The following is a 27,552-nucleotide window of genomic DNA, read 5'->3' as shown; positions in this document are numbered from 1 at the left end:
CAAGAAATAATCATCTTCATCCAGTAAAGCTATTCCTATGGTACCTCAACATAAACTGCATCACCTGATCACACAATAAGAACCAAAAATGATCTTATTCGTGACTTGTCTCTATTGAAGCAGTATGGGGAACTAACTGACTCTCATTTTCAGCAATGAACTTTATTAGTTTCTCACAACAACATGCAAGATACTTTCTGTTTCTATACAAATGTTGATTCGCTAATGGAAGGACTAGGTACTAGACATCATTCTCAAGAATGGAAACTTTTTAGGCTGAAGTTAGGCTGAAAGCTATACGTTTGCACAGGGGGAACACTAAGCCATCTATTCATGTTGCTCATTGGGGAACATGAAAAAAACTTATCCAAGTATGCAGATTATACTTTCTTAAATTCAATTTTCAATGAATAAATAACATAATCAAATTATTTTCACGATATATGATAGTATTTCAAATATATCTATCATAACTCAAAAACTATACGGTCAGTAATTTTCAACATAAAATTTAGAATCAGCATGTTAAACTACTCAGAAAAAGTTGTATTTTTTGGTAACAGAGAAAATATTTGTTGCCACGCTTAGATAATATTGTAAGTTTTTGTTGTTTGTGATCATTTATACAAAGAAATTACGACTAATATTTCTTTGTTGGCGCAACCTTCTTGTGTCTAACTTTAAGAAGTGGGTTCATCATAAGAGTGATATTCAGTTTCGCTAATACGTTGGTATAAACCATGCAAGTAACGGTTGCTACTGACTGTTTACTCTCTCTCTGGAAAGCAGTTAAAAATCACGGATGTCATAAATTTGTTTCTTTGTTGTTTGAATTTTGCACAAGGCTACAAAGAGAGATGTCTGCGCTAGCCGTCCCAAAGTTTGCAAAGACTAGAGAGAAGTTAGCTAGCTATCACTATCCACCGTCAACACTTGGGCTACTTTTTTTACCAACGAAGACCAGAATTGATGACCACGTTATAACGCTCCACACAGCTGAAAAGGCAAGCATGTTTTATGTGACGGGGATTCGAACCCGCGACTCTCAGATTAGGAGTCGACTGCCTTAACCACCTGACAAATGAAAATTTCTGAACAAAAATTTAATACAATCAGGTTCGAATATGAAAGAAAATATTCTTACATTTTATTTTTAAAAAACAGTATTTCGCCATCACACTTTTTGAAAATTTATAAAATCAAAAATTACAGAAAAGCTATCTCAAGTTAGAATACCTTTTTAAGCTAACACTAATTACATTATTAAGACTCTTCTTATCTTCACGTAATTGAATTATTTCTGTTATGAGAAAAATATACTTAAACGGAAGTTCATGGCATTCCTCCAGTGTGGAAAGAGTTAATCAGGCAAGTTTTATCCAAAGAAGATGAAATAAACTATATGACAAGAGGTATTTCAACTCATGATGATAACAAACCCACTTAAAGTAAAAATGTATTCTAAAGACGGCTGGTATTGGTACCGAAACTTTAATCAAAATAAAGTACAGAACAACGTTTCAACCTTCGTAGTTCATATTCAGGTTAACAAAGAGAATTTGCAACTGAAAGTTGCTGAGCATATTTCTTAGACACTAGAGTGTGAATGGGTACGAGATTGTAGGGGACGTTGCATTCTTTCAACTGCAACTTTAAAAGACATAATACCAAACAACAGAAACTTCTCCCACATGTTAAGGAGAAATCAATCTCCTGCAAGTGTGAAAAAAATATAAGCATCTTATTAGATACTATGAAGACTTAACCATTAACAATAAACCATGCGTGGCCCGGCAAGGCCAAGCGTATTCAGGCGTGCGACTCGTAATCCGAGAGTCGCGGGTTTGAATCCCGGTCGCGCCAAACATGCTCGCCCTTTCAGCCGTGGGGGCGTTATAATGTGACGGTCAATCCCACTATTCGTTGGTAAAAGAGTAGCCCAAGAGTTGGCGGTGGGTGGTGATGAATAGCTGCCTTCCCTCTAGTCTTACACTGCTAAATTAGGGAGGGCTAGCACAGATAGCCCTCGAGTAGCTTTGTGTGAAGTTCAAAAACAAACAAACAATAAACTAAGGACACAATGCATCGAAGATAAAAATCACGAAACTGCCTCAGTTAAGATAAAAAGTGAATTATTTACAGAAACCAGGCTATAACTCAATGGACAGTTGGTTGAAATCATGCAATATAATAACTGATTTTAGTTCTAGCTACAATTATTTGAAATGATGATATAAAAAAGCAAGAGAATTGCCTCCAGACATGAAGTAAGAAGATAAAATGTGGGCACCAAAAGATCTAATGTTCCATCAAAGTTGGATATCACCCTCTTTCACCTTGGGAATCTTCTCTACATGGCTAGATCATAACCAATAATGAAGATTGCTTGTGAATAGACATCACTCAGAAAAACCAGATGCGGGGTTTGACTTTCTTGAAACACTTTCACAGTCTGTAATAAATAGATCTGTGTGCGTTAAAAAGCAATTACTCCATTAGACATACATGTTTCAACCTGATTTCAGGGAGGAAATGTTTTATAAACTTAAAATATTTTTGTAAGCCCCTCTCAGTGTAAATGTTTGAAAAATAAGAAAGGATCATTAGATTTAACATTGTTTATCAGGAGTAAATCACGCGTGAGCACATAAATTCAGTAGCCAGTCTCCAGGAACGCTCATCTACTCAGGGCTAGTTGCATCATGCGTTTGATTTTAGTTTCACAAGTGCATCTGCTGTACACAACAATGATGACAATGATTGTTAACTCACAGCATCTGGTTTGGCTTTCAAAGCAAGTGTAAATGATGAAGAGGACTAGTAATGATCCTTGAGGTAAATCACAACTGATGACGATAGAGCCTTATTGTTAACTTCCATTGAGGTAAATCACAACTGATGACGATAGAGCCTTATTGTTAACTTCCATTGAGGTAAATCAAAACTGATGACAATAGAGCCTGATTGTTAACTTCCATTGAGGTAAATCAAAACTGATGACGACAGAGCCTGATTGTTAACTTCCATTGAGGTAAATCAAAACTGATGACGATAGAGCCTTATTGTTAACTTCCATACTTCATGATGTATCTTTTGGTACTTAGTACAACTAATCTTCTACTCGTGTATTCTGAGCATTTTTCAGCCAGGATGAGAAGCTGGACTATTTTATATCATAATTCCAGATTTAAAATTAATGCCCTAAATTTCAGAGCATTCTTATGTATTAATTTCAAATTCACCAATGTTTTTTCAAGATCTATCTTCAAACAAATGACGAGCACCTAGTGATACGCGTGACAATAATTTAATCTGATAGTTTTAGTTGCAGTCTCCACTGAAATCTTGTAAATGGTGTTTGGTGAAAAAGGCTATTAAGATACGATGATCCTTCGTGAATTTGGCAAAAAGTATGCTAAAAGAATATTCTATATTTTATTAATGTTACCCATTGTCAAACAGTATTGATACTCCAATACTCACTTTAACAAGTTGGCTTTTAACATTTTCAATTCTTATGTCATTCAAACCTTGTTCTCGAAATGTCCTCTGTTTGGGGTTTGTCAACCTGCCCAGTACGTGTGTAGGTAATTCAACTTGTAGTTATTAGTTGTATTGGATTTGATACCCTCCCCCAATTTTCCTTAGATTTACTCGCCTTAATATTGCAAACAATTAAAGCCCAGGTGATATGTTACTGCTACTAATGTATTGGTAAGATACTATCATGGTCTTGTGAACACTCCGTATTTAAAGCACACTATCAGTACAGAGAAACGTTGTAGTATTTCTCAGTTTGGTTTGAAAAAATCGACAACTATTCATGAAATAAAATGGATGTTACTTACAACATATATTTTTCTGTTATATCCTACACTCACACCTTACAGACTGATTAGTATCCTTGTTTGAAGAATAAGGCATGGCCTAGTAAGTAGTGTGTCCAGATTCTTAATCCAAGAGTTCATGGTTCGCTTCGCATCTTCTGAAAAATGTGCTATGAACTTTAGAGCTATAGGGTGCTATACCAGTGAGGGTCAAATACAACTATTCAGCTAAAAATAGTCAATGGTGGGTGTGGATGATTAGCTTGCCTTTCTAGTCTATCAGTCCAAAATTAGAGACTGCTATACACAAATAAGCCTTGTATGGCATTGCGCGAAAATTTTAAACCTTTACAACCAAACCTTCTTCAGAGACAGGAACACAAATTAAGAGAACAAAATAACATTAGTATCTCATAATCAATAAATAATCTAATTAACAATGCATATGGCGCATTATTTGTGAAATGTACCTTAATATAAAAGTTTTTGTTTTATTTTAATATCCAGTGTCCATCAAACAGTTCTATCATTTGTTTATGTTTACCTGCTTCATAATAACGTTAAAATTATCCACGAGTAGGATATAGAAACTCAGCTAATCTTATTATCCAACAAAAATTACAGGGATTTAACATCCACATCAACCAAAGAGTTGATGACTCATAGGTTTTAACCACTTAAAGTTTCAATCATTATCATGTTCAAAACAATTTAAAGAATTAAAAAGTATGATTATATTTATAACTAATCTGAATAAACAGTTTTTCATAACAAATATCTGTATATTATAAAGTAGATCAAGATTTTAAATGAATTATTATGTTAATTATACTTTCCTAATACGTTCCTAAACATTATGACATTAATACGTGCACGTCTTTCGTCAATAATTTTATATAAGGTATAAGTTGTGATTTATTCTGTAAAAGAAATTACGAGTGAAATATCTACCAAAGTATGAGTACTCGTGTGTTCTTTCTATCCGCTTCACCTTCTAATTAAATATATATAATCAGATTAATGTCCTTGTTAGTGCTTTTAAAATTTCAAAAAATTGATAAGAAAATTATTAATATTTAATACTTTTTTACTCTACTTAAATACTTATATCTAAGCACACCTGAAGCTTTTGATGTGGGTGGTTTGCTACAAATGTTGTCTTTATCATTCTGTGTAGAGCTGGCTTTGGGAGCTTGATTCTGTTGACCTTTTACAGCTACTGGTGGAGATACTGTTGCTAAACTAGGAATCGGAAGGGATCCTGGTCGTTTGGGCCTTGTAATAGATTTTTCTTGAAATCCAGTACTTTTATCCAAGGAGTTTTTCTCAATGTCTTCTTTCCTTCTTAGATTGGTAAAATTAGCATCATTTTTAAGCAGATTCTCAACTTTCCGTGATTGCTTATAACTTTCACCCACCTTAATTTGGTTATTTTCATCCACAACGGTATTCTCTTTTAAAGGTTCTGAACCTTCACTTTTTAATTTTAGTTCTGATACATTCCACAGTAATCGCTGGTCTTGTGAGGACTTTGAGTTTTGACAGTTGACACTTATTGGTGAATATATTTCTGATACCGTTTGACTGACCGTCAATAAATGACTATTTCCACAAGATTTTGAGGCCAGATTTGACAACTGTTTCGTCACTTCCTGACCATTCATCATATTAATTCGTTTGTAGGTTGGAAACAACTTGGTATTGTTCAATGGTTCTTTAGGACTAACTGTGGAAGAATCCTTATCAAAATTTGAACTAAAAACTTTTATTTGTTCACTTAAATTAAGAAGCTTTGAAGAATCTAAATCCTCACTAAAATTCTTAATCATTTTGTTTTGATCTTCAGTATTCTTATTGTCGAAGCGCATGGATGTAAGAGTAACAACTTCATTTAAAGAATGGTTATTATTCAAAGCATTATTAACCACCGAGAGTGCGGAAGTTTGGTTCTTTTTAGCTGTTTTAAGGATTCTACGATCTAATGAACCCGAAAATGTAGGAAATAGTACTGACTTTTCCTTTTGAAAATTAAGTGGTTTTAGACCGTTGTTTTTCTGACCAGACCCTAATTTGTTCTCTATTGCTTTCCTCTGGCTAATGACGTTAGCGGGAAGTAAGCATTCATTATTATACGATTTTGTCCACGTTGTCTTATCTAAAAACGAAGAGTCACTAGCATATCTTGTCCCTCGATTTTTCAATTCGAAGTCTTCTCCTTTAATATAAAGAGATAAATTAGGCGAACCTGTTCTTCTGTGACACGAAACAGAAGGCGAAGAAGAAGAGTTATGACGTATCAAAGTTACCTTTTTTTTACCAGCGTGAAGAAACTGAGGAAGTGCCTGACAATGTCCCTCTCTCATTAGAACATAAGGCTGGTGGGTAGGTGTATTAGAAGACGACCCGCTGGTGGAAGATGGGGCAGAGCCTGACTTAGGTCCAGAGCTGTGTCTTCTCCTACTAATCTCTGATAATACTGGGCTTTGGGCTAATTTATCAATCTCCTCCGCTTCTTGCCGAACTTTGCTATCGAAAGCTGTTTCATAAAGTTGTCTTGCCATGAATATTGTAAGCAGTTCTAATATCAGTCCCTCAATATTAATACAGCTATCCAACTCCAGGTAAATTCTGGAAAAAAAAATTCATTTTACAGTTATCTAAGTGTAGGATTTATTTCTTTTTAATTTAATGTCTTGTTGAGAGTGAATGAGTTGAAAATCAACTGGTTGCACATACCATATGAAGAAAATATTATTTTGTTAGGTTCTTGGAATGTTGACGGACTTATCCTTCATACGGTTTATTAAAACAATTATTCATTGCAAGATTTATACTGGATATTTCTTATATTTATGTTTATTTATTTGACTTATATTCTAAATAAAACTTAAACAACGAAGTTACGGTGACGCTATACATTTGGCTAAGCTACACTTAAGATCGCCCCCTTCAATGACATAGTGGTAGGGGTCCGGCATGGCCAGGTGGTTAATTAACTCGATTCGTAAACCGAGGGTCGTAGGTTCGAATCCCCGTCACATAATACCATTGTTAATTGTTAATTTTGTACATAAGCACTTGGTTTCAAGAGTTACATAAATGATGCAGTAAGGAGTAAAAAATCTAATTTAGTTATACCTACTTACGTCACGATAAAGAACTATTTCAGAATACAAAAAAGATTAATTTAATACTGAAGTATGGAGGCCTAAAATGCATTACACCTTGTTAATAACTACTTATAAATAGCACCCAGCATGTCCAGATGGGTTAAGGCGTTCGACTCGTAATCTAAGGGTCACGGGTTCGAATCTCCATCGCACCAAACATGCCCGTCCTTTCTGCTGTGGGGGCGTTATAATGTGACGGTGAATCCCACTATTCGTTGGTAATAAAGTAGTTCAAAAGTTGGTGGTGGTGGGTAGTGATGGCTAGCTGTCTTCCCTCTGGTCTTACACTATTAAATTAGGGACTGTTAGCACAGATAGCCCTCGAGTAACTTTGCGCGAAATTCAAATTAAAGAAACTTATGAATAGAAAACTGTATAAAAGTGTAGAAGTGTAAAAATAAAGAGCTTAACTTTTTTTTTTTTAGATTTTCCACTCAAAACTGTGTTTAAGGTATATTTACTGTGTGGATAGGAATAACATTGTATATTAACTTTTATCAAAGATGAAACTATTTAAGATTTTACAGGTATACTATACAATGTTTCAAATCATTGCTGTTGAAGTGGGCTCACCTGAATTTATTGAATTCCATGCGATATTCATCCATAAAGCTTACCATTTCGGTTGACTGTTGAGACTCTTTTCTAAGGTACCAACCCCACAACTATGATTCTGAATCTGTCCCATCTTGGTAGACCTAGTGCCTTTCTAAACTACCACCCCCACTACTATCATTCTGGATCCGTCCCACCTTGGTAGACCTGGTGCCTCTCTAAACTACCACCCCCACTACTATCATTCTGAATACGTCCCACCTTGGAAGACCTGGTGCCTTTCTAAACTACCACCCCCACTACTATCATTCTGGATCCGTCCCACCTTGGTAGACCTGGTGCCTCTCTAAACTACCACCCCCACTACTATCATTCTGGATCCGTCCCACTTTGGTAGAACTGGTGTCTTTTTAAAGTATCCCTCCTACTACTATCATTCTGGATCCGTCCCAACTTGGAAAAGCTGGTGCCTTTCTTTAGTATCATCCCAGTACCGCTACCACCACCATCATTCTACTAGGTCATCCCATAAGTAATGTACGAAAATTTAATACAGAAAGTGCATAATCATTTCTGTCTTTGTAGAAGGCTTTAATGACTAAAATATGTAGTAGGACGTGAATAAAAAATGTTCAGAAAAATAAAAGAAGCCAACCCAACTCCACTTTTTCAGATCATTAATCAAATAAACTTTTACGAAGATGGACGTGTCTGAGAAGCACATTAGGTATATAATGCTTTATGAGTTTTAAAAGCAACAGTGCAGCAGAAACTACATGAAACATTCAAGGTGTTTACGGTGCAAGTTCTCTCAATGAAAGAAAATGCCGAAGGTGGTTTCAGAAGTTCAGATCAGGTGATTACACCTTAGGTGATGCACCACGTTGAGGTCGTTCTGTTGAGTTTAATGCTAACTTGCTGCTGGCTCCACTTGATGAAGATTGTGCTGTAATAGTTGAAGAACTAGAACAGAAACTTAATTTAACCCATTCAACAGGTCACTATCATCTGCAAAAGCTTGGAAAGGTGTCAAAACTTGAAAAATGCCCCCCCTCATGAGTTGTCACAAGCCAACCTTAGAACAAGAGTGGACATATGCACTTCTCTGTACTTTCGTGAATGTAACTCACCTTTTTTGGAGAGGTTAGTGACTGGAGATCAAAAATGAATATTTTATAAAAATGTTAAGTGCAGCAGACAATGGATCAGTGCAGATAAACTGGCTAAAACACAGCCCAAAATGGATCTCAACCCAAGGAAAGTCTTGTTAAGCATTTGGTGAGATATTGTTGGTGTGATCCACTTTGAGTTGCTGCCACTCAATTTCACGATTACATCAGACTTCTATTGTCAACAGTTAGAGCGCTTGAATGTTGCACTGAAAGAAAAGAGGCCTGCTTTGATCAGTCGTAAGGGTGTTGTGTTACACCAGAATAATGTGCAGCGTCACACAGCAAGGATTATATCTGCAAAGATTGAAGAGCTAGACTGAGTAAAACTTCCACATCCTCCTTATTCTTCAGACCTTGTCTCATCTGATTATCTTCTATTCCGAAGTTTTCAGAACTATCTTGATGGAAAAGAGCTTGGAACACATGAAGATGTCAAAACTACCATCTCTACATTTTGTCCTCCAAATCCCAAGCATTTTATATAAGTGCCATTCAGAAACTTGTGAATCGTTGGCAGGAAGTAATTAATAATAATGGAACATGCATTATTGAATAAATAATATTAAAAACGTTTGAAATCCTTTCTCTTTTTCTGAACCTAAAATCGGACATTACTTAAGAGATGACCTGAGAGATGCGCCCAATCTTGGTAGGTCTGGCATCTTTCTAAAGTGCCATTCTTACAGCTACCTTTCTGGATAAATCCCTAGATGTCAGACTTGGTGTATTTCTATAGTACACCCACGCTATTCTGGATCCACCCTTAGCTAGTAAACCTATTTTTTATGCATATCTGTAAAAACGTGTACAAACACTTATTTTCCATATTTCAGCTGTCTGTATGTGAAATGAGCTTACTGATTTTGGAAAAGTAGAAAAAACAACAAAGATCTGAAATTAAATAAACAAAACCACATTATGTTTGACTTTATATATTGAGTGTTGGTTTAAAAACGTAGCCGATGTACAAAAGAAAACAATCGAAACAATTAAACTATTATAAGTTTGTTTGTTTTTGAATTTCGCACAAAGCTACTCGAGGGCTATCTGTGCTAGCCGTCCCTAATTTAGCAGTGTAAGACTAAAGGGAAGGCAGCTAGTCATCACCACCCACCGCCAACTCTTGGGCTACTCTTTTACCAACGGATAGTGGAATTGACAACATTATAACGCCCCCACGGCAGAAAGGGCGAGCATGTTTGGCGCGACGGGGATGCGAACCCGCGCCCCTCAGATTACGAGTCGCACGCCTGAACAAGTTTGGAACTATCATAAGTTCTGCTTATATACCTACCTTAAACGACAGTAGAGATGGACAAGCTTTGACTTTGCCTCTACCTTTCAGCTGTGCTCAATATAACACATACTTTTTCACTGACGTTAAAACAAGTTTTCATTTTCTTTTCCAGCACGTAAAAAAAAAACGTTTGCAGGTTTGTATGTACAGAAAACAACATGTGAGTAACTGACAAAATAAAAATGTATCTCAGGACTGCTGGTATGGGTGTTAACACTTTTACAAAATAAAGAAGGTGACCTAAGTAGGACGAAACGTTCTTCTCTGGTTTATTTTGGTAAAAGTGTTAATACCCATACCAGCCATCCTGAAATATATTTTTACTCCAAGTGCGTTTCTCTTCATCAAGAATAACAAGACAAACATTTGAGCTCCTCGAATTATATCCTCGAAGGAACATACAAAATTTGTGGTTTAAGGAATTCTTTTTCAGTAACAAGAATTCGTCTCACGTGATATTTTGCTTTAAAGCATCTGAAGAAAATATTAAAACACGTTTTGCATACTGAGGCTTAACTGTACTTTATAAGACAACGTTTGAAATCCTTCATTATTCTTTCTTCATTTTTATGGCACTCAGATTGATGGGAATTATTATGTTGTCAGACACTACAAATTCTACTGTAATAAGCTTCTGTAAAAAATAGCTAGGTCAGTCAACCTTCCATAAAACACCCACTGTACGTGGAAATCGTCATCTGGTATTTAATCAAACCAAAACTCAACAAACTAGCCCATAATTTGGAAGTGTTAAAAAGGAGGTTGCGAATCTTAATTAATCTTGTTTGTTATTCTGTTTACCATACCAAGATATATACCTAACTTTAATACAATGGCATTCATAATGTAGCCACAGCCTTCCCTTTATGGGGCAGGGAATATCTCCAGACTGGCTGGAAGTATGATATAAGCTGTTCTGAGAACTCAGATGTACGGATTCTCATCTAAGGCTTCCTCTAATAACATATCATGCCCAACACTCTCTGTATAATAATCCCAACAATTATTCTCTCTTAGAGACATTAGATTATCACACGGTCATTAACTTGCTATAAAACAAACATGTGGATGTTAAACATCTCCAGCGTTGTAACAGAATTATACAGTTATACACTACTGCAGTAGCACAGGCATTATAATACAACTAACTGTTCGTATACATTGAATATTAATGCAATTCAACTTTCATACTGAGTGATCTTCTGACACACTTTTTTAAAGAAATTTAAATAAGGAATAAAATATATTTTCAATTTTATGATCACTTTTTTAACATTCATAGATAACATTGGAGAGGTAAGTACAAACTAACGAAATAACAATGAAGAATGGAAGACTTGTTTGTAAGTGAATAAAATGAATGTAGACAGTAATAGAGATACTCAACATAAGTTTAAAACGATGTTCGCTGACGACTTTTCACGGATGCCGTTTCTGCCTTACTAGTGCCAAGGAGGTCAATATTCTTTCAATGGTTCTAGAGACTTTGCAATCTTAATCCCTGTATAGTCTGGAATACACTGCCAGGTTTCCATCTTAACTTGCAGTTGACTTCCTTTCTGCTTATATGGGAACTAACTATTCAGAATTCTATACTGTAATACTTGTAAACCAGTTGCAAATATTATGTTAATTACACTGACCAATTAGAGAGCGTTGCTTTTTAGCAATCTAGAGATGACCATGTTTTATTGTTTACAATTCCATCTTTAAGGGAAGCTTAAATGCTCCACCTTTATTATGCAGAATGTTGTTTCTCCAAGAAATTATGAATGTAAAAACACATATTATATTATCTAAGATGAAGGGCCCATCTGTAAGTATGAATACAGATGACTGTCCACCATGGTTCCTCAAGTAGGTGCTTCGTCATTTGCCATATTCCTACTACTTCTGTAAATGGTGATTTCTAACGATCCGTCTTGCACCATATGTTTATTTCACATGGGACTTCCATAATTTTGTGGTAACAAATGATGTAAATAATAGCTGCAGTTTCTTTTCACCCATCTTGTTTCATGAGGTGTAGTTTAGGCAATTCTCTGCTTGATTAATGTCTATGGGGTTGTTATAAATTTGGACTATTCCAACCGAAAACGTTGTAGATTCGGTAATGGAATGCATGAACTTTGCGATACAATAATTTAGAGAATAATTATGTTTCCAATCTGTGTTGATATTCTGCAACGCTGCTTAAACTTGTGAGGTGCAAAAAAAGGACATGATAGAAGTTGCTGAAGTGCACTTGACCAGTTTTAAGCAGGCGTTTTGTATCTTTTTTAATCTTACCTAGTTGTGTGTCATTCCTACTGTCTATCAGTACTGCATAAATTGTTATCTTGATTTCATTCGATGGTGGAGAGATGTTTGAAGGTAAAGATACTATCAGAAAGTTAAGAATCCTTGTATAGATTTCTTAACTATTTATACCAATATATCTTCATGTAAACCTTACATGAGGCGATCACTGATAATATTATGTTCACTACTCCAGATGGAAATGCCACTCAAAGTAAGGAATATAGTTGGACAAGTCTGATAGGAACATCCAATCTTCAGCATGTGATAATTTGATATAGGAAAGTAACGTCAGTTTAGCTATCTGGATGGTTTGGTTACAGTTTCTGAGAGCTGTCATACTATTCATGACAAATGTTGTTGTGTCATACTTGCAATGACTGTACAACCTCTAGGTCATCATGTGATATGATGTTATAGACTGTAGGAGTTAACGTATCAGTCTCACTTAAAAGTATGATGTCATAAGTATAATCTTGAAGGTAGATTATGACTTGTTCATGTATAAAAAAATAAACTTAAGCAAACTCCAACATAGATCTGTAATTAATCAAGTGCTTTTCTACAGCTGTATTTAGAATTGAGCTCACGTAGTAGTTCTACAAAACACGTTAATAACACATAATAACATTTTACATACATCTATACCTAAATAAATATGAATTTTATATCGCAAAAATGAAACACAAACTAAATCCTTTAAACTAAACCACATTAATTTGTACTCAACCTACAACTCCTCTTCAGTGGTAACTCTGTAGGCTTACGACACTAAAAGTCGAGTTTCAATACCTGTGGATGGCAGAGAACGAACGCATCGTGTACCTGTGTGCTAACAGCAAATAAACCAAACTACAGTTACGTGTCAGGTAACTCTTCCTTTACCTGAACTAAAGACATGTTACATTACAATCTACAATCGTTCATAAGATAGACTGCTATAAAAGAATTGTAATCATTTATTTATTTCTCCTCTTACATTTCTTTTCATATAATATAAAGAGCACAAAATTGTATTTTTTACCACAAGAAAGTCTGAGTTAAAAACTACCATTCACTACGTCGTATTAAAACTAATGGCATAACTATAGTAACATAGAAATAGTCACCGAGCTTAGCCTAGTAGCAGTAGCTTGGTAGGAAATTATATAATCTAAGCAAATTAGCTGAAGTTAACTATTTGATCCTCAAATTAATCCAAAATTGAAGTATTAAAATAAAATCAACGATGAGATTGATCCTAGTATTAAAAATATAGGAAATTCTAAGGGAATTAATTAACGCAAAGACAAAGTTTATTTCACAATTGAAATAAACGTAAACTATGCTCTATAAAATAATGTATGTATTATCATATTAAACATGTCACCTGGAAATGAATGAATGTAACGAAACAAAAAGTTTACTGAATGTGAAATCCTATGTGGTTTATACTAAAGACAGTTTTATGCAAATTAACTTAAATAGAAAAGGATTAATTTAATAACAATTATCGAGATAAAATTGATAAGTAATCAGATGTTGCTAAGATATACAGTATAAAATTAAAACCAGTCAACTACATAAATATATACAATACAGAATAAAACTTACAGTGTACCACAGGTCATTCTGAGCATTCAGAACACCTAAAGAAAAACTATTTACAGAATGACAAACTCAATACAAAATTGGTGAGTGTAAACGTGCAAAAACCAAAAACGTGTGTAAACCAAAGTTAATCAGACATGTAACAGCACTACCTATATAAGGATGTCTCATTTTGTTCATCGAAATAATATTTATTCTTCTTTTAAATTCAATGAAAAACTCAAAAACCAAAACAATGGTAACAACCAATGTCACTGAGGTAACATAGTTTCAAACGGGATATCTGTTTTACTTAATAGTTGTTTTTCTAGTCATACCATTTTCCAAAATAAAGCTCATGTAACTGGTCAAAATAGCACTTTCAGTGCTATGTATAGCAAGGCTGAGTTAGCCACTGGCTGTTCCAATGTCAAATACACGTCATTTAACACCCATATATCCTTACAGGCACACATCTACTGTTGTCTGCACAAGCCACCATATTTTGGGTACAAGACCTGACTTTGGCCAAACCCTACTCAAGTTCAGCTAGTTGAAAGTGCATAGAGCAGTAATAGCTATAGCTTTCCCTCAACATTCCTTCCTTTACTGTCGTATTGGCCAAGATGTGAGCACATTCTCCGTTTCCATCTGCTAAGGTAGTGGAGCTATTGCATTATATGCTGGATAACCTTGTTTATACAGGAAACTTTAAAGGATATATCGCTATATTTAGCAGCAACTGAAGCATTATACCTGTTATTCAACTTTACCGTTTTACTTTAATGGTTTTGCTAATTATTGATAATACTCAAGGGCAGAAACAGACACAATAACTACTCTGGCAGATTCTTTGGCTCCATTAATTGATTTGTACTAACCTCAAATCATTTACCATAGTACAGCCTCAATCACAGAACAGGCATTCCAGAGGTTCGTATGGCATGTAATGGGATTGTTAATAACTTCATATGAAGTTATTGATGAAACTCTCTTCTTAATTAATAAGCATGCTCAGAAAAGTCTTCCCATATAATGTTATATTCTTAGATCACAAACATGTAAACTCTCATGGCTTTATTCTTTTAAGTTTCGATTTTACTTAAATATGTCATTTGATTTTCCACAAGATTATCTAAGTGGCACAACTAAGTAACAATCATTTACAAGACATCACTTTGTTCCTCACCTAAGTACCTTATGGTGTCAAGTACTGAAACATAAGTCTCGGCATCACATACTGCATCATATGTCTCAGAATTCAGCGTTTTCAAAAGACAACTTATTTCAAGCATTAACTTATCAGGTCATCCCTTAAGTAATGTCCGATTTTAGGTTCAGAAAAAGAGAAATTATTTCGAACGCTTTTAATGTTATTTAATAAATAATGTATGTCCATTATTATTAATTACTTCCTGCTAACGATTAACAAGCTTCTGAATGCCACTTCCATAAAATTCCTATGGTTAGGAGGGAAAGAATGTAGAGGGTAGTTTTGACATCTTCATGTGTTCCAGGTTCTTTTCCATCAAGACAGTTCTGTAAACTTCACAATAGATGATAATCAGATGAAGCGAGGTCTGTAGAATAAGGAGGATGTGGAAGTTTTCCCAGTCTAGCTCTTCAATCCTTGCAGATGTGATCCATGCTGTATGGGGCCGTACATTATCCTGGTGTAACACAACACCTTTACGATTGATCAAAGCAGGCCTCTTTTCTTTCAGTGCAACATCCAAGCACTATAACTGGGTTCAATTTAGCTTCTGTCTTAGTTATTCAATTGTTACAGCACAATATTCATGAAGTGTAGCCAGCAGCGCTCTAACTGTTGTCAATAGAAGTCTGATGTAGAAATTATATTGAGTGGCAACAACTCAAAGTGGATTATACCAACAATATTCCACCAAACGCTTAACAAGATTTTTCTACGGTGGAGGTTCATTTTGGGCTGTGCTTTAGCCTGTTTACCTGCACTGAGTAATTATCTGCAGCGCTTAACATTTTTATAATATATCCATTTTTCATCTCCAGTCATTAACCTATCCGAAAAAGGTGAGCTACATTCACGAGAGTGCAAAGAACTTCAAATGTCCACTCTTGCTCTAAGGTTGGCTTCTGTCAAATCATGGGGATCCATTCTCCAAGTTTTGACACCTTTCAGTCCTGTTGCAGATGACAGCAAACTGTTAAATGAGTTGAATTAAGTTTCTGTTTTAGTTCTTCAACTGTTACAGCAAAATCTTCATCAAGTGCAACCAGCGGCAAGTCATCATTAAATTTAACGCAGCGCATCACTAAAACTGTAGTCACCTGATCTGAACTTCTGAAGCCACCTTGACATTTTCTGTCATTGAGAGACTCCGCTCCATGAACACCTTGAATGTTTTGTGTAGTTTCTGCTGCACTATTGCCTTTTTTAGGCTCATAAAGCATTATATGCCTAATGTGCTCCTTAGACACGTCCATCTTCATGAGAGTTTATTTGATTAATTATCTGAAAAAGTGGAGTTGGGTTAGTTTCTTTTATTTGTCTGAACATTTTTTTACACGTTCTACTACATATTTTAATCATTAAAGCCTCCTGCAAAGACAGAAATGACGATGCACTTTCTCTATTAAATTTTCAAACATTACTTATAGGATGACCTGATACATAACTTTACTTACATTTTAAAATAGTACTGTAATCCAGTACTTGCTACTAGCATCTTTACCATTGTGCAGATGAGAAACCATCAGAACTTGAAGGAAACACAAATATTTTAACTTTTCCATATTCTGATTACAAGAATTGTCCAAGAAATTAGAAATTAGCGATGCAATTATCATTATTTAGATATAAAGCATTCGTATGACTAAAATCACCATTAAAGTGAAAGACCTTTCATTTAGGGATATACACATTTACACGTTTCAATCGAGGTAATTCCACTTTAACAGTTTCCAACATGACTGAGAAGTAATGTACTCTCCAACATCCACAAATACTCTTGTTTCTTTAGTTTGTGAGGCAGAGTTAAGTCTGGTATACTTCAACTGCTGCGTGGGTCGTACTTCAGACACTTAAAAACAAAACAGGATATATTTTTCCCACTATGCAATTTGTCACCTGATGTTTTGTTACCATACATCACTATGTTGCCGAAATTTCCTTAAAAAATAAAACGTCAAATGTTTCATTTGTTAATTAATAATTATATAAACTAAATAGTGAATAGTAAAAGGTGAATATTTAAATAATGTTCTTTTTAGCTTTAAGCAACGTATTTTCACTTATACCTTACTTCTGTTACTTACGAACGTGTTAGTAAAATTATCAAATTACCATATTGCTCGAAGCTCCTAACTTAGTTTATTTTTGAACATTTATAAGGTTTGAACAAAAACTAACGTTTTTACATTGACAAAAGCAAGAACACGTTCTGATTGGCTGCAACATAACAAGACTTCGAGGCCGTGTCTCTGAAACTGACGTTACTCTCCAAGGGGAATTTGTTGTCAAGTCGACGAGATTCACAGTCTCTTTCACTTTTAACAATCAATACAACTCGGCTAGCTAAACACTAAACGTCTATGGAACAGTTGACAGTTTTCTGTAAGTGTGTTAGAGATGTTATTTGTCCCCTGGGGACAAAAGTCAAGCTGATGCCTCTAACACGACAGAAAAGTGCGATTTATCACTCAGTGCTAGTTACGACTTTAATTTTCAGAAGACTTCAGTAGAAAGTTCTAAACTGGCAGATCCATATAGAAAAATAAACTTGTAATAGTTGTTCTCACGTTTATAATATTTGTTCTCACGTTTATAATATTGTTTTACCCGAAAATGAGTTATTTACACGACCTAGTCACAAATTTTCTGTGAATAATTTTAAAAATCATTAAAATGAAAATAAAAACCCATTCAAAATTCAATTTCGAATCTATCTGTGACGTTTACCAAAAAAGGCAGGAAATATTAAGAGTCTGATAACATACTCACCTAACAGTTAAACCAGTTGTACGTGGTCACGATTTAACAAAAAACTGGTTCACCCGATCCCTAGCAATAACTTAGCTGGTGTGCAGTTATAGTCTAAGATTAAAAAAAATACACTGGAGGAAAAGAAACACCTGTGAGAAAGGGTACATCAACCCTTACCTGAGTAGTACAGGTCTTAACCAACATGAAATACTTCTTTACACATTTCAACTCCCAGTTTAAGCCCTCACCTAAAACTTATCCAGTTTTGAAGATAAAGCAATGCTTGGTTGTTTGCGAAGGAATGGACATCTCTAAGTCTAAGTAATACCGAGGTTAATGGAAATCAAAAGGCATCAGAAAACTAGCATCTGGAAAAAAACTCCCAGCCATGATAAGTTGAGTGTATGTCCTTTATAAATACGGTTTAGGTGCATGTATTCTTCAGGGAATTAATCTTCATAACAATTTGTGTTTTGCTGCAACCCGAAGAGTAGTTCACGTAAAAGTTAATGGCGTTATCTCGAATTATTTTTAACTTAGGATGATAATACATAACTTATATGGTCTATATTGAAAATACAAGATAATTAGATTACTTAAATATACATGTATTGGTTTCAAGTCACGTGCAAAGTGTTCTCTAAATCAGAGGTTTCTAATCTTTGCAACTTTAGAATCGCTTGCGTAAATCAAAATTTTCTGTGTAATAATATAATGTTGTGACATTACAACAATGAATTAGTGACATTTGCAAACCCCTTTTTCCATAATAGAGTACTACACAGATTATTGTATGATCTCTCACACTGTCACGCCCGCCAGTGGCACAGTGGTATGTCTGCAGACACTTCATCACCAAAAACCGGGTTTCGATACCCGTGGTGGGCACAGTACAGATAGCCTATTGTGTAGCTTTGTGCCTAATTTTAAGCAAACCAACAAACAAATCACGCATTCACATACAACCTGTTTAAAGTTATTGCTCTTCTTGTTTGTTGCAGGTCTAAATACACTTCTACGTAACTTTAACATCTCGTGGTTAAACTCTGAATTTCTATGGAATGCAAAGATTAGTGGTTTTTAGAGAAGGAAGTTTTTTCATGTAAAATGACTTAAAATTCGGTGTTTAAGATGATATATGTTTGTTATCTACCTTACGTAACCTCTAAATGTTTTATTTCGAAACTAGTTAGATTTAAATATAGTTTTCAGAACACCATAAACTAACGTACCACCAATGTGTGGTTGTCAATATTGTCTCACAACAATCAGAAGTAGGGCTAGTGTTCTAATCAGTTATTTATTTACTCCTTCTAAATATTCCTTTAACCATTAGTTAATAAATAACACCAACTGACCGACTTCAGTTTGTTTATTACGGTTTGTAGAACGTTTAATATTATTACACTCGTGAGAGTATTTTGTTGTAAAATGTTTTTATACGTTTGCATTACTTTTTTCCACAACCAGATTTTCACTGAACATTTCGTTATTATTATTTGTTCCATATTATTGTTATTTCACAAGAAGTAGACTATGAGCTTTGTATCCATGCAAAAAATTCTATAAAATTGGGGAAAATACATATCAAGTGTATAAATATCAATAACCTGGCCATTCTAGTCCCTAGCGTCATCCATTCAAAACACTTACATTCCTGTATATTTATGATGTGTATAATAGTTTTAAGCCTCATTGTTATTCTCAGTAAGTTCAAGTAAATATATAAAACTTCAAGAACGTTTGACGTTATTATTTTGTTGTAAGCCTTAACAACCTACAAAATAAAGTGCATACTTTATATTAGATATGGATCTCAAGGTGGTGATCATCTCGGTTGTTCAGACATTCATTACAACTATGGCTGAGTAGGGGTTTGTTCCCAATTTAATCCCCTCTTGAGGTTTCCTAAGAATAGGTAGCTTGTTTTTCGCGAAGTTTCTGTATTTCTTTAAAAAGTACTGCCATACCATTATCTGATGTAAGCTATAGTAATATCTCTGGACGACAATAAATGTGCTTTTAGGAGTGCGGAAAGACGATTTAGAGTTTATAAAGCCCCTAACTATTACTAAATGATTTAATAATTAATATATAGTACATGTTATTCACGTATATGTGCCTTACATTCGGTAGTTTTGTGCTAAAAAACAAACAAAGAATTATATGCACATGGAAAAATCTACAGTAAACACACAAATATACTAATTACGAAAAACAACATCAAATACTTTAATATCACAACTAATTTTTTTTCCCATTGAAAAACTAACTAACTTGTAAAAGCACGTTGTCTTCCACGAAGTGTTTTAACAAAATTTAAAACTTAATAACAAATAGCACCCCAGCTTGGTTTGTTATGTCTGAAATAGTTATGAAACATGAGAATCGCACAGTATTTCCAGATATGAAACCTTATTAAAACTACAAAAATAAACAAAATAAATAGCAATTCTTCCATAAACTCATCTTGAAATACGTTTAGGTAATCGGGACTTTATATTAAAAGTGTTTATTAATTATGTTCATAAGATTATATTATACACCTTCTTCTATGTTTTATAAAATCATGTTTTTGTTTTCGAAATGTGAGTGTATTTTCAATAACATTTATTAATAATATACATGCTAATAGTTAATCATGTTTAATTTAATTTGAGATCCTGCATTTAATGTTTTCAAACCAAGCGAAACCTTTTACAGAACACGAGCTAATGAACCTAGCTAGCGACCTCTAGTGTGCAAGCATATATATTCATAATTTAGAGATACTGTACACAGGAAGCATTCTATGTAACTAACCATAAGTGAAGAACATGATTGCTGTCCCAGTTATAACGTCAGACAACACCGTTAAAACGGTCGATGAAAAATAATCGTTCTCATATGGTAATTGACTTATGAAAAGCAGTAGGAAGGAAGGCCCAGCATGGCCAGGTGGTTAGGGCACTCAACTGAGGATTACGGGTTCGAATCCCCATGACACCAAACACTTTCCCCTTTTCAGCCGTGGAAACGTTATAATGTTACAGTCAATCTCACTATTCGTTGATAAAAGAGTAGACCAAGAGTTAGCAGCGGGTGATGATAACTAGCTGCCTTCCCTCTAGCCTTACACTGCTAAATTAGGGACGGCTGGCGCAGATAGTCCTCGTGTAGCTTTACGGAAAATTCAAAAACAAACAAATAAACAGTAGGGATGAGGGGTGTACTTTAGACAAGGCAGCCTAAGATGGGGTCGTTTACAATAGAGATTACACTACACGGTCGTCAGATAAAGCGTGATCGGATATGGCGGCTTGGACTGTAACGACATGCTAAAGTTCCAACGTCATTTTGATTTATTTCATCTTATATTTCCGTTTCTATCTACACATATTAGGAATACGTAATGTTCCTGTAAATTGTACACTTAATGAAAGAAATATATCAACATGATTCCATAAGTGCGTCATGCTAAAGAAACATACAACGAAGTGAAGTACAGTCAATCAGAATGATTTAGTCAAGGTAAAAGTTTTAAAAAATAACCATTTATCAAAGTAGAACTGAACATATACGCATGGAAAAGTGGATTACATCATAACAGCAGTAAATTACTGCTAGAATGGTAATATTACATCCTTATATATATTTTTACACATATTACGGCTTAGAAAGAGATTTCTTGTGTTTTGAGCTCCACCAGAAAAATTAAACATAATCTTTTGTTTTAATAATTAACTGCTGGTTTCGATCTTCTGACGCAACGTTCTGCTGACACAGTTCACGCACGAGAATTACTTCTGGTGTGGTTAAAATGTAAGTCTCACAAAACTTCTGAAAAATCAATAGATTTTCCCTCAAGAAACATTGCATCAAAAGGTCGATCTCAACTCCGTTGTGGATAATTAGCATCTTTGTTCTCATGTATCTGGAGGTGTTAGAAGGACGAACTTCCTCCTCATTGTATTGTTATCTACTCAAACAAGGAACGTATGTTCGGATTACTGACAAACATGAAGGTTTCCGGCTGAGTAGCTAGAGACTAGAAGACAAACATGTATATTTGTATTACCCAGGACAGCAGCGTATTGAAACGTACTTGTATCTGCTTTAAACGTTTAAGAATCAAGATATTTTTTTTATACATTTTAAGACAAATTATCAAAAGACGTTACACATTTTTCACGTTTGGTTGATATACTTGTCGTGTCCGTTCGTAGTGTCTCGTGGCATTTTAAAGTGAAGTTATTGCGTTTGTGTTTTCTTATAGCAAAGAGCTACATCGGGCTATCTCCTAAGACCACCAAGGGTAATCGAACCCCTGATTTTAGTGTTGAAAACTCATAGACTTATCGCTATACCAGTGGGTGAGAGTGAAGTTATTTAACTGGAGTCTGGAAGTGACGTCACACATTCTATATGAAAAAAAATCAAGCATATCTGTTTAAAACTTACAAAATAATTATTAATTTACAAACGTCGTGTTCCAATTAATATTTGTTTCTTGTAAACTAAATTTTCAAAATAATCTAAAGTGAGTTAATCAGTGTTATGCCTAAAATATCTCTATGCAAAATCAACTTATTTAAATTTTAATTCGTCGAAAGAAAAATCAGAAAACAAATGGATGATCCAATTGGTGTAGAATTATTCGTAAATAGAGGTGTAGTTTTATAATATATCAATATGTTTATTAGGAGAGATAAAGTGCGATAGTTTGTTTTAAATTTCGCGCAAAGCTACTCGAGGGCTATCTGCGGTGGCCATCTTTAATTTAGCAGAGAAAAGGCAGCTAGTCATCACCACCTACCTCCAAATCTTCAACTACCCTTTTACCAAAGAATAGTGGGATTACCGTCCATTATAACGCCCCTACGACTGAAATGGCGAGCATGTTTGGTGTAATGGGGATTTAAACCCGCGACCCTCAGATCACGAGTCGAACGCCATAACCCACCTGGCCATGACGGGCATTCCATTTTGGTGATGCACGAGTTAACTTGTACATTTTACCGGGAAAATTCTCATTTTTATTGTAATTATGATATTATAACAATCATTAATTTTTACATAAACAGGTGATATGATAACTTTAAAGCAGATATTTGATGATATTTTCGTTTTTAAAATACGTATTTTAATGAATTGAAGATTGTGTTTTACTTAGTTTTAGTAACTAGTAAATTTATACTTTACGTAATTAGAAACCTTTGGGCATGCAAGTCTTTCTGCTAGAAACATTTGTTGTATTTGCAATTATTTCTGTTTTTATGGGTTTTTTTCCAAACATACGTATAATAAATGCTAACTTACGCTGTTGGCAAATCTCTTACGCTTGTGCTTTAAGAAAATCGCATTGTGACACATCTGATGACTAAAAAAGTGATCTATTGAATATGTATCTCAAGGTGAACCTGAAGATGACCTAAGGAGGTTGAAACATTGTTCTCTACTTTATTACCCATACCAACTGTCATGAGATACATATTTACTTCAAATGGATTACTCGTCATTACAAATTAGTGGTGTTAAATATTTAATATAAATACACGAGTTTATACAATGGCAAAATATTTTTTATTATAACTTCTAATCAATACCAAAAAGCAACAGTTATTCTGTTAACCTTAACTTATATATCATATACTTAAACCACAGAGACTTTACAAACATGATTAGTACCTTTAAAATCAATTACTAGGGTATTACGCGATAATTTACAAAACCCTGAATATCAAAATTGTTCACATGGGTCGAATACATAAAAAAGCAAATCAATTAAACTTCTTAACACCGCGCTGTAAAAATAATTAATTTATTCCACAGTTGGAGTGTCAAATGTAATTTATAAAATACAGTAAGCAGTATAAGTTTGCTCTCTAAATTACGAATAAAAAAAAATGTCCCCCGCTGGGACAGTGGTAAGTTTATAGATTTACAACGCTAAAATCAGGGCTTCGATTCCCATCGGTGGATACAGAAGATAGCCCGATGCGACTTTGCTATAAAAAAACACACAGACACGAGTAAAAATTGAGTTGCGTTTGGGTGTTTCTTTAATTTCGGCTTCTATTGAAGGAAGAGTTTCTTTTATCCATAGCATGTTCTTCTTAACAGTTTCACCGATTATTTTGAACATTTTGAGAACAGGACTACATCAAATTCACTTAATGCATATCGAACAATGCTTGAACCGTCTTCCTTGAACATGGAATTAACGATCTCCCAGTCTAATGACAGTCGAACAATTCATAAGTGACACACGACTTTGGAAAAAAAAAACTGAATTCGATTTTTAAAGATGAAATATTTCTAAATATTCAATAAAGATCTGAACACACACTGAAGGTGACTTGTGTCTTACTTGTAGCTCTGTGATGTCCTTGTTCAATGACTTGGATAAGTTTAGTTTTTGAACGGTTTTATTGATGGTAGAATCAGTAAGGTTGTTATGATCGGAGTTTGAATAAATATCGCTGTTGAAGTTTGTGGTATCTGCTAATACGGAGTGCACGGTGAGCACTTCAAATGATGTAGGACAAAACTACCAAAGTGGGAATAACAACAAACATCAGAACACACTTGATGGTGCGACCCGTATGTGTTAAGAAAGAATAAAACACAGAATTGTTGGTGTTCATAGGGAGCTTAATGTTAACATGTCTAGAAAGGTTAAAACAAATCATTGTTGGTGTTCGTAGGGGATCATTGTTAACATATAAGTATAAAACAAAACGTTGTTGGTGTTCGTAGGGGATCATTGTTAACATATAAGTATAAAACAAAACGTTGTTGATGTTCACAGAGGACTTAATGCTAGCATATATAGAAAGTTGTTGGAGTTCCTAGATGAACCTGATGTTAAGATGTCTACAATTGAAGTGTTGCAGTAACTGATTTTCATTTTTGAGTATTAAAAACCATTAATGATCTATTGTGTAATAGATTATCAAAGACTTACTGGACTTTCATGTAAGTCACTTATGATTCATGATTCAGGTTCTTGAAAGAAATTGTTAAATTTACAGTTTGTTTATCTCACACGCTTTTTGCAGATTAGGCGTTCTGCACAGAATGTCATCTTAACGGATTTTCATTCACTGTGTCGAAGCGTTGCGTAGTTTCACATTTTTTTTTCAAAGGTTCACAGTTGGATTGAGATTCTATAATTATACTTCCTTGATAAGAAGAATGAACCTTACTGTTACACTTTTTGGATCAACTTTGAACAATCCGATTGCAGAGGATTATTCCACATATTGTCCCTCTCAGAGCGCTGCGTATCAGTGATGGGTAAATAGTTAATGATACAGTACATCACGCTCAGAGTGTTAACATTTAATTTTAATAGCTGGACTATTACTTTAGTCATCAATCAGTCCTATTCAATACATTCGAATAAACTAGACTTTCACCACTGTTATTTTCTGTCAGCATCAATAAACAATGTGAACATCATATTCTTTGAATGGACTACAAGCCTACTTTCGGTTTCTTCTCAAGTATGTCATGTTGAATCCAGCCTTGTTTTCTGCGAGAGGTGGGGCTCTCTAATAAGATTATCACTTAACGTAGTTCTTTTTAGCAAACAAGCTACACCGAATTTATTCATTTAACTATTCACGATTTTATTATAATGTTTATTTACTGGTAAGATCCTTGTGTTCGTAATTCAAAAATAGAGATGCTAATCCATAATGTTACAGGCCCGGCATGGCCAGCGGGTTAAGGCACTCGACTCGTAATCTGACGGTCGCGGCGGGTTCGAATCCCCGTCACACCAAACATACTGAACCTTTCAGCCGTGAGGGCGTTATAATGGTTCAGTGAATCCCCCTATTCATTGGTAAAAGAGTAGCCCAAGAATTAGCGGTGGGTGGTGATGACCAGCTTCCTTCCCTCTAGTCTTACACTGCAAAATTAGGGACAGCTAGCGCAGATAGCCATTGTATAGCTTTGCACGAAATTCACAAACAAACAAACCATTATGTTAAGTTAGTAAAACAAATCTAATTTTTCATGGTTAGTTAGATATTGAAGACCATCTATAAAAATGACAAAGTTTGCATAATTGTTTTTGGACATTCTTTTAGACGATTAACCTTCAAACTGTGAAAGATACGCACGTATTATCTGTTTAGTATGCAAATTTTTATTTTATACTGAATTTTATTGTATTAAAGTTAATTTTTCTTCATTTACTCTACTAACTCAATTTCAAAAGTAATTACAACCATTTTGGTAGAGTTAACACTTATTTGTAATTAGCGTATAGCTCGTCAGAAATGACAGGGCAAATAACATCCTCACTGTAGTATACCTTGAACTTATATTTTATGACTGAAATAAATAAATTTTGCGAAATCAAACTTGAGAAACAAAGAGGCAGAAAAGTGAAAATTACAGTCGAAACAGTGAAACATCTTTAGATTCTTTTCTGAGCCAATCAAAATTAAGATAATTCATGAAATGAATTCGTAACTTACAGATTAATTACTGGTAAAAATCAGTTAGATTAACAATGTTTTAATCTACAGAAAAAACTAGTGCGTTTGGTAACACTACGTTCCAACGTTCCTGGTGGTACAGTGGCAAACTAAAAATGCTATAATGCTATAATCAGGTGTTGGATAACCCTTGGTAGACACGAAAAATACCCCGATATGGCTTTACTATAAAAATTACACATGTACAGACTTTCCAACAATGGCTTTTATGTCATGTTGCTCAGCAACCAAAGTACCTTTATAAATGTAATAGTATTGTCTGTTTTAAATCATGTAACATCGTAGGATGTAGATGGGTCTTACTCAAAATTGCTAAGGAAGTTCATTAGATCTATAAAGGGTGCGTACAAATTATAAGTTTTGAATTTTGCATTTTGCGGTTCTCACGGACGTTTCTTATACCAGTACTTTTCTCCAGTTGATGAATCTTCACCAAATGTAACATGAAGGTTTTTTTTGTGGTCCATGTGCATGACTGCGGTTTCACATTTTGTATTTTGCAGTTTTTATGGGCTTTTCTGTATTTACAGTTACATATAAAAATCTTTCATGTCTTAAAATAACTTATTATTAATCATGAGCTTACATAGCTTCCAGCAAGTCATCAAATATTGCTGTTAGTCAATGTAATGAAAGTATAAAATGAAATGGATAGACAACAAAACAGGAAATATATTTGATTTCTTAATTTAAAGTTACCGCTGATTAAAAAGGTTTGTTTTCATGAAAAACTTTAGTTATATAATATAAAATAACTTAATTCAGAAACAATTTAAGTTTCAAATTTGATCGATATTTTTACTTTCATGATAAATTTTATGCACTTGGCTCTTGGGATAGGTTATCCCACACTACGTCTTTGCTTTAGGCTTATTTTGTCAACACTCAATACACTTATAACGCTTCATGCCCTTCCTCACGGCTCCCTTATAACCTCGTCAACAAAATCGTAATGTGAAGACAGTAATTAAACTGTTCTATCTCGATCAATTCATTTCAGCTTTTACGACTCTTTCTATTTCGAGAAAATCAAGCGTGACGTGACGCATACTGGCCAGATGGTCAGATGGTAAAACATGAGAGTAAATAAAAAATACAGTTATTCAATATGTCATTCGTGACGACGAAAACCCACTTGAAGTAAGGTCAATAAAATCAGTTCTTAGGTCATCTTAGCACCTCCAAACTTATTTTAAGATGAATATTTG

General features: G+C 34.5%; 1 protein-coding gene across 2 annotated transcripts in view; it reads right to left on the bottom strand.

Annotated features, from left to right (window-relative positions):
• Nucleotides 1-27,552, bottom strand: part of LOC143239733 (uncharacterized) — an 84,128-nt gene that overhangs the window by 32,037 nt on the left and 24,539 nt on the right. For both annotated transcript variants that reach the window (XM_076481159.1, XM_076481160.1), the window contains one exon: nt 4,948-6,455. In XM_076481159.1, coding sequence (XP_076337274.1) covers nt 4,948-6,388 — 1,441 coding nt within the window. In that variant the 5' untranslated portion in view covers nt 6,389-6,455. The remainder of the gene's footprint in view (nt 1-4,947; nt 6,456-27,552) is intronic.

Source organism: Tachypleus tridentatus, chromosome 2, assembly GCF_004210375.1.
Source record: "Tachypleus tridentatus isolate NWPU-2018 chromosome 2, ASM421037v1, whole genome shotgun sequence".
Lineage (NCBI taxonomy): Eukaryota > Metazoa > Arthropoda > Merostomata > Xiphosura > Limulidae > Tachypleus > Tachypleus tridentatus.
The sequence above is the reverse complement of the archived record's forward strand: the minus strand, read 5'-3'. Positions and strand labels throughout refer to the sequence as shown.